Source organism: Anser brachyrhynchus (assembly GCF_964034855.1).
Source record: "Anser brachyrhynchus genome assembly, chromosome: 12".
NCBI classification, from domain to species: Eukaryota; Metazoa; Chordata; class Aves; order Anseriformes; family Anatidae; genus Anser; species Anser brachyrhynchus.
This window is the reverse complement of record NC_137707.1, coordinates 19,541,834-19,555,684: the sequence shown is the minus strand read 5'-3', so window position 1 is coordinate 19,555,684 and position 13,851 is coordinate 19,541,834. Positions and strand designations below refer to the sequence as shown.

The 13,851-nt window shown below is 37.3% G+C and overlaps 1 protein-coding gene and 1 long non-coding RNA gene across 3 annotated transcripts in view; one reads left to right on the top strand and one right to left on the bottom strand.

Annotated features, from left to right (window-relative positions):
- The window catches only part of GPT2 (glutamic--pyruvic transaminase 2), a gene marked incomplete at its 5' end in the record, with an annotated part of 19,277 nt that extends 7,856 nt beyond the window's left edge, over nucleotides 1-11,421 (top strand). Inside the window, 8 exons of the mRNA XM_080552949.1 lie at nucleotides 1,027-1,160; nucleotides 3,172-3,415; nucleotides 4,776-4,855; nucleotides 5,423-5,559; nucleotides 6,277-6,451; nucleotides 7,245-7,400; nucleotides 8,471-8,583; nucleotides 9,788-11,421. Of these exons, the coding sequence (XP_080409075.1) occupies nucleotides 1,027-1,160; nucleotides 3,172-3,415; nucleotides 4,776-4,855; nucleotides 5,423-5,559; nucleotides 6,277-6,451; nucleotides 7,245-7,400; nucleotides 8,471-8,583; nucleotides 9,788-9,878 (1,130 nt within the window). The 3' untranslated portion in view covers nucleotides 9,879-11,421. The remainder of the gene's footprint in view (nucleotides 1-1,026; nucleotides 1,161-3,171; nucleotides 3,416-4,775; nucleotides 4,856-5,422; nucleotides 5,560-6,276; nucleotides 6,452-7,244; nucleotides 7,401-8,470; nucleotides 8,584-9,787) is intronic.
- LOC308176795 lies at nucleotides 10,552-13,851 on the bottom strand. 2 transcript variants are annotated; one of them, XR_013938626.1, is made up of 2 exons: nucleotides 13,715-13,851; nucleotides 10,552-13,613 (listed from the first exon to the last, which is right to left on the bottom strand). It is a non-coding gene; the product is annotated as an uncharacterized lncRNA (long non-coding RNA). The 2 variants fall into 2 exon arrangements; XR_013938627.1 differs by having other exon boundaries at nucleotides 10,552-13,616; nucleotides 13,715-13,849.

The following is a 13,851-nucleotide window of genomic DNA, read 5'->3' as shown; positions in this document are numbered from 1 at the left end:
TATTGTTGTGTGAAAGTCAATTTTTAGGACATCAGGGAACTTTGTGCCCTGAATAGCCACTTGGTGCCATACAGTTGCACAGTACTTGCAAAGGTTCTTTGTCTTTGTAAATTACGCTGCTACAGAAGTATTATTAGGCTGACTTCTAGGATATAACTGAGCGATGAGAGTTAAGTCAGGCACAATTATTCCACGCCACCCAAAAGGCAGAGAAGACTCTGCAGCTTCATGACAGTGTTCTAAACTAAATGTACACTTGTCACTTCACCATCCATCAGTCTTAGGCTTCATAGCTTGAATCCATCCCTCGCTTAGGCTTAGGCTTATTTTTACTGTTTACTCGTTGCACATGCTCAGCAATGATGCACACAGCATCTAAAATCTTACTTTATTTAAGATTATTAGTTGTGCTGTGTAAACTTCACAAGCCTTGTGTACTGGTGTGATACTAGATGTTTCTGCTACAGGTAACTGCAAAATGGTTGAGGGAGATGCTGTGGAGGGAGAGGGAAGCAGTTCAGGATTTTTTTTGCTTTTCAGACCGTGGGAAGAAATGGTTTCATGTTCTTTTCACATTGCAAACAAAAATCTTATTTTTGTCATGAATTTTTAAAAAGTTATTTTCTCCCTTATTGCACATGCCACCTCTGTGCCTTGTTCCCATTACTTAAATAATTGTGACTGACCTGAAATGACTTTCAGCATAATGAAAGCAACTGGGAGAAAGTAAAAATGGGATTGCTGACCCAGTTTGCAAAGTAGCCTTTAAAGCCTACTTTTTATCAATCCAGTTTATTATTTTTGTATGTTAGTGATACTTATTGTATTTGTCTCATCCCAAATGAATGCTTTTGCTCTATCAACAATCCAACTCCCTTTCACGCTCTTTGGAAAACAAAAAAATCCCGGGGATCCAAAGCCCTCATATTTAAAAACTTCATACACCACCAGCTCAGGAGTTTTTCTAGTGAACAGCAAATCCAACGTTCACTGTACTCAACTCTCATCTCATTCTCTTTTTCACAGGAGCTTACAGTGCCAGTCAAGGTATAAATTGCATCCGTGAAGATGTTGCTTCATATATTGAAAGAAGAGATGGAGGAGTTCCTGCAGATCCAGATAACATATATCTTACCACGGGGGCAAGTGATGGCATTGCTGTAAGTGTTAAAATTAAACCTGTCTCTTCCTGATATAAATTGTAAGTCATTAGTTACCTTCAGAAATACAGATCTCTGTTGAACACCTGGTCTCACAAACTCCTGTGAGTTTGATCTAATAGATACAGAAGTCACACTGAATTAATAACAAATACACCCAATTGTGAGGATTTAAGGTGCCAGCTAAGAAACAGGCCCATGGAGTCTCTCAATATATATTGACCAGTACCTTTTGTATAGGCAGTGTCGGCTACATACATACTACAATATAGATATAGGAGACAGACCACTAAGACTGAATGATGTCCTCCGTAGTTAAAATGTATTAAGCACTGAAGATATCAATCCATGGCAAAGAGGTGAGAAGTCTTGGGAACTCTTCTTCCTAATAAACTCTCTGCTAGTGCAGATTAATGCCAGTGAAAATCTCAAAGATCCATTTCAATAGCTATCTTATTTGGGAGAAACTTTAGGTTTTGGCTTCAACCAAGGTTCAAAGATGATAATCAGTTAAGAGAGGAATAACTGTCTCTGTTAGATTTTTACTTTACACAGGCACATTTGCTGATATTACATCAACCAATAATTCTTTGCCTTATTTATTTTCATTTTTATTTTTTAAGGCAGACTTGTTTGTTAAAGTTTGCTGTTGTTTTTAAATGACATCTAGTGGCAGAGTTCAGAATGGCAACGTTTGGACATAAACAACTCTCCCCATGACTTTAGAGAACTGGCTTTCCAGAGTTTCCGATGCCAAGTGTTATACTGGCAGCTTCTCAGGAATGGCAGCATAGCACATCAAATCTCTACCGTGCTTATGTGATTCTGCCATTGGTAAAATGTCAGCAGTACAAAGAGTCTCATTATTTGGAACTTCCAAGGATAGAACAACTATTGTTCCATAACCTGGGGGACACAGAGTATTAAGGACTTTATTTTAAATTTTGCATTTAGTCCTGATTACACTTGTTGGATGCTTAGTATTTTTAAACTAGTGGTGGGTACAAAATGATGTTGATTATAAATCATTAGCTTAGCAACTGATTGAGTATGTGATGAGAGGCGCAGAAAGGCAGATTTTGTTCCAGAACTTCGGGAAACTTAAAGGGTACTGCTGTTACATCTGAAGAGCTATTTCTGTTTTTACACTATAATTACATGTTGGTAAGGATGCCTGCTCTGATTGTACCTGTACTTCAGTTCTCCATGGATTCTAAAGGCAAGAAATCTTTCCCCTGCCCACACCAAATGTACTTTTTTATCTAATTCACACATAAAAAGCCTACACAGACACACAGCTGTTGGGAACAGGTAAATCCTCTGGACTTATCTTAGCACAAGCATTACATTTCTGCCTGTGTTTTCTGGGCACAAATTACATATAGTGCATAAGATTTCCATCCTAAGATATGCAGCCTTTTGCTGTCTTGTATTTCTTGAACGTGAAAGCATAATGCCAGTCTCTAGCTTTGGTGCCACCTGGCCACTATTGCTCCTAATCTGAAACAGGTCTCTCCATTACAAAGGAGAACCTCCATGTGCCCCAGTGCTAATTTCTGGTTTTATTTCTTGGCCTCTTGTGTTCACTGGGACAATACGAGTGGAAGGCAATGAGCAACAACTAGCTGAGGCTTCTTTGCTTATAACTGTAATTGGGCACAGTAAAAAAAAAAAAATGTACTCATGATCTTGATATTCCTTTTTCCAACTTTCCCTTCAGCCTTGTGCTCAGAATTTTTTTTCTAGACTTTTAAGTTGATCAGACATCATCTTTAGAAGCTGTGACATGCAGAGGAATTCTCTGAAGCTCAGTTAGACCATCCTTACCCAGTCAGTAACTTAACTTGAAAAAAATAAATACTCTTTGATGTAAGAAAATGACCGTCAGCTTTCAGAAATCTATCTTAAATCTAGATTCTTTTAAGAAGAAAGATCAACATATTCTAGAGTATACTATTAATTCTGACTTCTGACATTTTTTTTCTTTTTTTAATTTCTACTTTTTCCCCAGACTATTTTAAAGATCCTGGTCTCAGGAGGTGGAAAATCCCGAACAGGAGTGATGATCCCTATACCACAATATCCCTTATATTCAGCAGCCATATCCGAACTAGGTGCCATCCAGGTGAACTACTATTTGGATGAAGAAAATTGCTGGTCTCTAGATGTGAATGAACTTCGCCGCTCCTTGAATGAAGCTAAGGCATATTGCCATCCAAAAGTCCTCTGCATCATCAACCCAGGAAATCCCACAGGTCTGTAGTGGTTTTGTTGTATTGATGTTTGTATTGATGTTTCTCTAATACATTTTTTTTTTCTCTTTCATTCATTTGACATTGCAGGCAAATCCAAAATACATACCAAATATTTAAAGCTTAGTTCTAGAGATCAGTACTTTATGTAGGATGTTACAGCATACTTTCAGAAACTTCTTTTCAGTATCATGGAACTCCAGCAACTTGGAGAGAGAGAAGGGAGCAGGTTCACTTCGCTGCATCACATCTGAAGTCATTGCTTCCATTTAACTTCTACAGTCTTGTGAAATGACTTTCAGTCACTTTTGGTCTGTATCAAGGATCTCATCTCTAAGATGCCTGTAAGGCAATGACTGCAGATGACTCTGAACTCAGTGGAAGCACTGCCTCTCTTGGAAAGATCTCTTTCTTTGCATAGTTGAGGTTGCTTAGTGAGAAACTAGCTCGCACTGTTCCAGATTCGTTTGAGCTGTGGAATTGCAGCTATTCTTGCATGAGCTGGAGTCTGCAAGGCAATGCTTTGTCTTCCACAGTCAGTGGGAAGATTCCTACCTAAACAATATTCCTGCAGAAATCCTAAGGCTCCCATGGGATCAAGTGGAACCTTAAACAGTGTGACAAATACAGAAGGACCAGGACTCCTTCACCAAGCTAAAAGAAATCAAACTTTCAAATAAGATCCATTTGCTTCAACCTATTTGAGACTACCAGGACAAGTCAATTGTCAGTTATCATTATACACACCAACATAGTATTTATTAACATTATTTTGCATTACTGTTAGTGGCTTGGGGACAGAAGGTAACAAAATTAAATGAGTGTAAACAGCCGTAAGTGGTCTTCCTGCTGCTTGTCAGGTGAACTGCAGTAAAAATCTATGTGTATATATTCATAGCTCATTGCACTTTTACAGAAAGTTGGCTTGAGTCAATACATCTTACTTGAGTCAGGAAGGCACAGTGTCAATTACTGGGGCTTGGCTCACAAACAGGAACACAATAATTCAACTCCCTGCAATTATCTGTCAAACTTGTGCTTAAACTGCATTGTGAAATAACCTGTTTAATCATTACACATGTGAGGATTTCAAATGATCACTTATACACAGACTACTCTTAGTAAGTTACTGATGCTCATGCTTCCTTTGTTTGGGATGGACTAAGTTGCCTTGAACCATAACACCTCCAAAAATGTTCCTTGATTTCAGACTTAGTGAATTGTATTCTAAAATTCATCAGCCCTTTTCTGAGACAGAGGGGTATCTTATTGAAAAGGTAGTTGTCTAACTAGGTCTGGACTAAAAGATTTGTCGGAATGCTCCACTAAGTTTATTTTTCTTGCTTTAAAAATCAAACTATAGGACAGGTGCAAAACAGAAAGTGCATTGAAGATGTGATACACTTTGCTTGGGAAGAGAAACTTTTTCTTCTGGCTGATGAGGTAAGGGTGTATTCTGTTCCCTCAAAAGCAGAGCTATGAGTAAGCATAAAAAATGTAACTTTGTTCCATATGTGGTAGTGGTGCATTTTAAGTACAAAGAACAGATTCTCTGTTATCATATAAAGACATGGACAAACATGCAAGATTATTTATTGGAGGGTTAATGAGAGGTGGCTTGATCTGGATTTGAACTAGAGAGAAAGCGTAGGGGACACAAGCAGGAAACACAAGGAAGAGCCTTTGCCAGGACTGACCTAAAAACCTGTGTGATATTCAGAGCACTTAAAATGAAAACAACAGAAGGAAAATCGATTTAAATGTACAAGTAAAGGATAAATTATATAAAGAAATTCACTGTTTTTCCAAAGGCTAAGCTATTAAGTATGGCTATATGAGATAAAACATATAATTACAGTAACTATTACTTAACAAAGAACCTTGTGTCCTCTAAAGGCTTAAGTTTCAAGTGTTACAACTGTTTCTTCAGTTCAGATCTGGCTCTCTAAAAGGCCGTCTTTTATCCTTAGCTGGAGGAACAGAGTACATTAATGTCTTCTGACTGTTCAGGTTTACCAGGACAATGTGTACTCTGAAGGATGCCAGTTTCATTCCTTCAAAAAGATTCTGTACGAGATGGGACCTGAGTACTATAACAATGTTGAGCTGGCCTCTTTTCACTCTACATCTAAGGGATACATGGGCGAGTAAGTCTGTTTTCATTTTTTAATTTTAATTTTTTAATTTAATTTTTCATCTTCCCCGTTAATCTGATTGGACAGCCATTTTGTATTAGTGACCTGAAGGTAATCCAGTGTCTTCTATTGATTTTAATTAAAAAAAAGTTAAGAAAAAGAAAACAAACATTTAAGCAGAGTGATGAATTAGCCCTGTGGTTTTCAATGTACTGAATAGTACAACATTACGAGTGTATTTATTTCAGACACTGAATGCCTCAGTTCCACAAAGCTGAAATCCTACAGTCCTAAACCAGACCTGTGATAAAGGAAAAGAGGCTCTCCAAAACCCAGCGGAACAGCTTAAGAATCACTAGGACATATAATATTACAATTGTTTGGGTTTGGTTGTTTTGGAGAGGAAAAGATGGAATAAAAAGAACGTCCTGATTAAATGCATTCTGTGACGGCCATATGTGCTTGTCCTGAAGAGAAAACAGTCCATGTTAATAGCTAACTTGTCCAACAGGGAAGCCACATGTACGCTATTTTCCCTGTATGGGATACTAGAGCTTAATGGCATGGTATTTAGTTCCATCTTAAAACGATCACTATAGCAGCTGTTTCAACACCTGTATGTTACATATTGCAAGATCTTAATTGTCTTTCCACTTTTGCAATTATTTTCATCACTTTTCCACTATTTATACACTTGGGGCCAACTGATCTTTTCTGTTCACTCCATAGATGTGGCTACAGAGGAGGTTATATGGAGGTCATTAACTTGCACCCAGAAATGAAAGGACAGCTTGTTAAGCTGCTTTCTGTTCGCATTTGTTCTCCAGTCTCAGGACAAGCAGCAATGGATATTGTAGTAAATCCTCCAATACCTGGAGAAGAATCGTATTCACAGTTCATAAAGGTCAGTGATAACATGCTTTTTCTTTTGTACATTTCCTAAACCTATCCTGAGTACCATGAACTCAAAATATGCATAGAGACCAGACTTTTTTCTTTAGTTTACAGAACTATGCAGGTGTGGTTTTTTTTTTGTTGCTGTTGTTTGTTTTTATATTAACTGAATATATCTACCTTAAAAAAATATTTTTTAATTCCTTTTATGGTTCCTTTGCTTATGAGCTAAAGAAAAGCTAAGAAGGCATTATCAAATCACCTCTCCTGCTGCTAAGTTCAACTTTTCTTCTGCGTTTAGCATAACAAAAAAAAATACATATATATATTTGCTTTCACTAAAATCTAAAGAGGAATGTAAGTTCAAACAGAGTTATAAATTCAGCCTTGTTCTTACGTATCCAATACCTCTATACACTGAACTATATGGCATTCTGTGTTAAAGTATACATACATTTTTTCACCTGTAAAAATGAAACAAAATATGGCTTAATAAATTACAGTATTGAGTCAGACCAAAGGGTTCAGGTAACGTGGTCTTAGAAGGAAGAACATAAGAACAGGGCATGCAGACAGAGGTTTGAACAGGTTATTGTCTGTCTATAACACTTCATAGTTGTATCCTGCTAATGCCTTTTTTTGCATTGCTGGCTGTAAAAGTAAGACTGGATTTAGGAACATCATTTGTTCTAAAAGCTCAGCAAAGTCCTAGAAACGCTTAATTCTGGGAAGCATCCCATTTTTCTCTAGCATTTTTACTGCCACTTCAAATACGCCAAACTGAACACCTTCCTTTTAAACAGGAGAAGGAGTCTGTTTTGAACAATCTTGCCAAAAAAGCAAAACTGACAGAAGACATGTTTAACAAGGTACCAGGAGTTCACTGCAATCCACTTCAAGGAGCTATGTATGCTTTCCCACGGATCTTTATCCCTGCCAAAGCCATTGAGGAAGCAAAGGTCAGTCATCCATTTTTCCCAATCCATTTTAACCTTCACACGCTTGTGCCTGCCACTTTTAACGATGAATTTTTATTCCAGAGGTAGAGTAAGCCCATGTAAAAAAAAGTACTTAATTGACTATGTATGATCTTAAATGTAACTTGACCTTTACTTAAAAAGTAAACAGAGCATTTCTCCATGCTTGTAAGACATCCAGGTTGAGAATGCTAACCAGGGAGGGTAGTGTTAAATAAATTAAGTCACAGGACAGACAGGTAGCTGGACCCGTGCATATTCCAGATTGCTGCCCCTGCCCACGCTAGGTCGGGCCAGGTTATGTGCCTGGGACTGTGACCAGCTGAGCACTACTGACCCTGTAAAGAAGCCACATTCAGCAAGCATGGGAAAGAGAGAGGGAGGTTGTCTTACCAATTTTAGTTCTGCACAATAGCTTTTTTTTTTTTTTTCCACATTGGGGTCAGTCAACTGTATCACTAAATGACAAGTCTTGTTGTTCCTAGCTGGAGCTCTGTTACCCAATATGTAACATACATTTTTTAAAGGGAATTATAACTACACAGCTGAGGACAAAAACAGGGCTCTTTCTGCTGATTCTGTGACAAGGTGTATAACCTGCATGTATGTAAGAACTTCCATAGTTATTAATCAGGGGACTTTCTAGTCAGCAGATAGTTCAAGGGAAAAAATAGTAACTGCTAACAGAATTGGAACACACAGCTCTAATTTCATTTTGTCAAATGTCAGTAGCTTAGATTTTTGTATGTACAATTTTGAGACTTTTGACAAAAAGCTACAAGCCAGTCGAGGAGTAAAACAAAATTATATAGATGCTTTCTTTTGAAGCAAGTGTTTTATGTAGGTTCTTCACCCTTGCTCCTCCATGAACTACTGTTATTTAATTAAGGGTGAACTGTATAATTAGGAATTGTTCTTCATGTATTTAGTAATAGTTAGAATAAAAACTAACAATGCAAGACAAGGTTTCAGGAAAAAAAAAAGTCATGAAATGAGTTATATTTATTTGGAATATTTTGACTTCATTAATTCCAAAGCATCCATTCCATTAGGCTCATAAAATGGCACCTGACATGTTATATTGCATGAAACTTCTGGAAGAGACTGGAATTTGTGTTGTACCTGGAAGTGGATTTGGCCAAAGAGAAGGAAGCTACCATTTCAGGTACAGTTTCTGTTGATTTAAAATCAAATGAACTGTAATAAGCTAAGTACCATCCCAATACTTTATTTTCTGATTAAATATAAGGAATCTTATTTACATTAATGTTGTCTCACTCTACTGACATTTTCTGTGGTTGACCAGCTAGGTTGAACAGACCTGATCTGCTAGATGAGCTATTCAGGTTTTTACGGTGTTTTCCCAGCTTGATGACATAGCTTTATTCTATTTTTATATACTGACATTTGAAATGTCTTCTCCACAAATAAAAACAATAATTAGTCGCTTATACTCTAAGCTTTAAAGTCGGCTAAGGCATTAAAAGGCGGAGGGGAATTTAACCGTGTTTCAATATGGAGAAATCATGTGAAAGATGCAGTACCTTCCCCTACAAATCTGCTCTACACACACTGAATTATTTTGTTTACTGAAAAAAGAAATTGGACTAAATCTGTTAATACCAAAACTAAATACAGACTCCATTGCTCTTGCTTCCAATAAACAACATTTTATTAGAGTCAAGCCACTGATAGCTGCAGTTTATCATGGAATTTAGTCTTGTTTGGTCTGAAGCAATGTAACAGAGGGTACTATTAGCTATGCTAGTTCAGCAGTACAGATAGCTGAGTTAGATGTCTGGGTGCATGCAGCTCCAGAGAAAAGCTATTGCAAGTCCATCCCTGTACATGTGTGGAAAAATGTTTGTTTTTTTTTTCTCTGTAATTCTTGCATACGGGCTGATAACTCAATGTGATCTTCAGATTATGCTGAAGGAAAAGGGGGACTTAAACATGCAGTGTGGGATGTTACATTGTTTTAATTGTACTTAATTTCTCAATTCAGATAGAAATGTACATCTACTCAAAACCACCAGCCCTTCATACTAAACAAAAAGTATTTGACGTAACTGCCACCAAAATGGAAACTGACTCACTGATTTTTCTTCCTGATAACGTTTTGTATCACTCAGCAAAAAATAAAAATTCTCTAATTCCTATACATTAACCAATGGAAACTAATTGCTCCAGTTTAATATTTTATTGAAGCATAAATGCAGAAAATTAGAGAATCACATCAAGACAGATATTAAAATTTACACGTTATTAGCAGTGCCCTGAGATAAGTCAACATCTGTGGCAAGATTACACATTAGTTTGTTCTGAAGACAATGTTGGATATATTTTTTCTTCTAAATATTATTTTTCAGAATGACCATACTTCCTCCAATAGAAAAGCTGAAGATCCTACTGGAGAAAATGAAAGACTTCCACATAAAGTTTCTTGAAAAATATGCATGAAACTGCTGTGGCTTTTTCCTCCATCCCCTCCCTTTCAAGGTGAACGCAGAAAATGAACAAGAATCTGCTAAAACTGTGCTGTTCATCTAATTAAACTAAATTCAAAATAGATAGAACCTATCTCAGATACAGCTACAACTTACTGGATTGAATTTAATGTCTGGTAATATATGACATTGTTACACAAACTTTTTTTTTCTTTTAAGAAGAAGGGGAAAATGAGAAGAGAACGGTGGAAGAAGTCAGTAAATGATTTTGTGCCTTGACTGGAAGTTACATTCTTGAACTTTTGACTCAACAGGTTGGGGAAAGGAGTTGGTCATGACATCTACTACTGTTGTTTGGGGGAGTGTTTTTGTTGTTGTTGTTTTTTACAAGACAGAAATGCTCGGAGCTATTGTTTAGCTAGGAACATGATTCCCATCTTAAAATTCTAAACAAAAATTCAGAAGCCTACTGCAAGGTACTACAAGGCACTGGATTTTTTTTTTTGTTTTAAGTATGAAGTGTTCTCTGGATCTGATTAAATGTGTAGGTACAGCATGCTTATTTAAAAAAATCACTGGCAGATGTTTGTAGATACCTTTGAATTTCTGTTAAAAAGAAATCCTGCCATCACAGCATCATCTGAGTGAATATAGAGTTTTGATCACAGGAGTGAATACGGTGTCTGTTTGTATGAAATTGAAACATAATGAGGAATATTAGCTTCTTATTCATATACTGTTGTACTCTTATTAAAACACAGCTAAAATCAAGTCATCATCTAGGAGTACAGCTGTATTACTCCACTAATCCATGCTAGTTCCACTGAACAGAGAAAGAAGGCTTCTGTTTGTCTAGAGTTGGAAGCCAGATACCTTCTGCTAGCACTGGCAAAGTACTGAAGAAACATAGCTTCCTTCCAGTATTCAGCCATGAAAGCATTAACATTTGTCAGGCTTAGGCTCAGCATTTCACGGAGTTTATTCATTAAGAATATCCCATTTCATCTAGTCATTAAATGATTAAAGTAAATTCATTTTAATGTCTACCAGCACTTTGTTAGGCTGCCTTTGTAGCTGCTTCAGCATCCTATGCTGATCCAGGTAATACTAAAGCCAAGGGCTAGAGAATCAAGATATGGATAAAGGATGTGCCAAATCATTATGTGTAGAAGACAGAGATGTTGACAATAATTGTCATTGCTACAGCAGCTACTAGGCTATGATGTAGCATTGGCAGTTGGTATACTTCTCACTGCTCCTCACAGAAGTTTGTGAGAAAAAACTTAGCACTTCTCAATTGTCTACCAGTGGACACAGGTTCAAAAATGAAAATCACATGCTGCTACACAAAGTAACTATGGAAGCATGGGGAAAAAACATTTCACAAAAAAATTTACTTTCATCCGTGATGGATGAAATGATTTCTGGGAGGACAGCAGACAGGGAACACTTACATTGCTACTATCCATTGATAAATAAATGCAAGCTTTTATCTGTTAGCACTCTCCCCTTGGCATCCTTAACCTGCACTAATAAAACAAATTTATAAAGCAAAACTGTAGTAAGAGGTTAGAATGTTGATTAAAAATATGACAAACAATGCTTTCCTATTCTAGAAATGTGTCTAAATCAGATCTGGCTTTCGACTTGCAGATTGAAACTTGTAGATTGAAGCTAAAATCTAACAATGGGAGTTAGAATATTTTTTATATTTTTGTAACTACAGCTTTTTCATTGGGGTAGTATTTGTAATTTAATAAGTCGATAGATTTTATATTTGCCTTGCATTTGCACCTGATACTTCTGGAAAAATGTAAAGGTTTACAAGTTTCTAATGATACTTTACAGGTGTCAAAGGCTTTTTGTTTTAAGTCAGGACAGTAATTCTTCCACTTTTAAATCAAAATATAATGGCATAAACTGAGTTTTTTTTTCTAAACATTCTATTATGGTGCCTTTTATGTTTCTGACATTATAAGAAATAACACTTTGTTCTTGATGCATCTCATATGGAAGGGTGGTGATTTCTATTGTCCATCCACAATATTTGTATGTACTGTGATAAGGTAGATGTGCATTTTGTGGATCAATCCTGTAAAGCTAAGAAAGAAGGTTTATTTTCAATGTCTATGAAATATTTGATTAATAACAGACAATCCTTACTTTCAAGTGCATGCTTCTAGGTTTGATTTTCCTACAGGTGCTCCTTATAATGGTACTTTAGATGTATGAGACTTCCAAATAATAAAGGACATGTTTAAAAGAAAAAAAAAAAAGAAAAGAAGAAAGAGCAATAGTTCTCCATTTCCTATGTTACTGAAACAAGATTTCCTGGATTGCACTATGAGGCATTTAACTTCATGTTGAAACTAGTATTTACTTTAATCCATGTATTAGATTGTTAATTTATGCATTGTTCCAATTTATGGATTAGAAATTTGACGGACTTGTTATTACAAAACTATTCCTCACCAATGCAGAACTGAACATACAGATGATCTTAGACATACTCATAATTATTCAAATATTTTTCTTTAAGGAGTTGTAACCAGAAGTTAAGCAAAACAGATTTATTTCTTCATAGAGAGGCTCAGTCAGTCAAGACTGAACAATTGTGGCCTGAAAGGTTTGTTGAGGGGACTGTTTGGTATTGCCTTTTTTTTTTTTTTTTTTTTAAGTCTTCTTACATGGTTTGTATTAGATTAAACTTACCGAGCAAGATGATCTTGTCTTTTTTTTTGCAGTGATACCTCACAATTACTTTAGCGATGTTTGATAATTCAAAAGAAAATACAGTTTAGGGAAAGGGAAGCTAGTCCTGCTTATGTGTATAGCAGCACCGCTAAAACAAAAGCAAAAGCTGGCTATATCCTTGTTTGTGTCAGGTATTGGAGTGTTTTCTGGAGCTGAAGCATTTACTTGGGGGCATTTATTTGGGGGCAGTGGGGTGGGGTTTTTTGCTTTACAAACAAGAACATGGTCTGATCTGAAATGATACTACGGGTTGTCAGCCTGAGTTTACAGCTTTGTCTGAGTGATGTAGTCCGTCCCATCTGGTTCAGTAGATCCTGAGGTTGTGCCAGTCATAAGAAGATATGAAAAACCTACTAACTTTAGAGAGTTTACAACATGAATTGTATACACTGTATGAAGAAAACCCTAGTGTTTTACAACATCATCTAAATTCCTTTTTATGCAGGTCCTCAATAAATAAAGAATACAGGTTAGATTATTTGTATAAAACCTAAAATACTCAAACCTCTGGTGTGTTTTTTTTATTATTATTTGGATTCATATAAGGTCATACATTTCTACTAGGAATTACATTTTTAATATGTATTTTAATATTTTAATACATTCACTACTGTGTGTATTCTTGCCTATATAATGCTCCACACCGTTACATTTTTCTCTGTTCACCCGATCAGAGTTTACACAAATTGTAAGGATTTGCATAATAATTTGCAGCAGAACAAGCAGTAAAATAACGAAGTACGAGGCCACAGCTCTCACATGAGGTCCCTCCTACTCGACAAAACGGCTTTCCAGCGCCCGCCCCTGGCAGCACCACTACCACCAGATGTACCAGCAGTACCAGTACCGCCACCAGCAGTACCAGTACCATCAGGACCACCACCACCAGTACCACCAGCACCCCGCAGCCCGGAGCCGGGTACGACTCACCCCGCCGGACGATAAGCGGCCGTAGGCGCTACCGCCGCTCCTCCGGTGCCAAGGCCAGCAGCACCTGCTTCAAAGCAATTCATAAAAACATATTTTAAAAGGAATTTCTCATTTTTCTCCATCAGAAGAAAGCGCCTGTGCGTGTGTGCGCCTAAGCCCGCCCACCTGCTGCGCTCGGCTCCTGTCAGGACGCGGCAGCCCCGTCCCCGCTGCGCCTCTCTGGCCGTGCCCGGCCCCGCTCCGGGCCCCGGGGCTCCCCGGGACGTCCTCGCCGCCTCCTCTCTCCCTCCTGACGAGGCGGG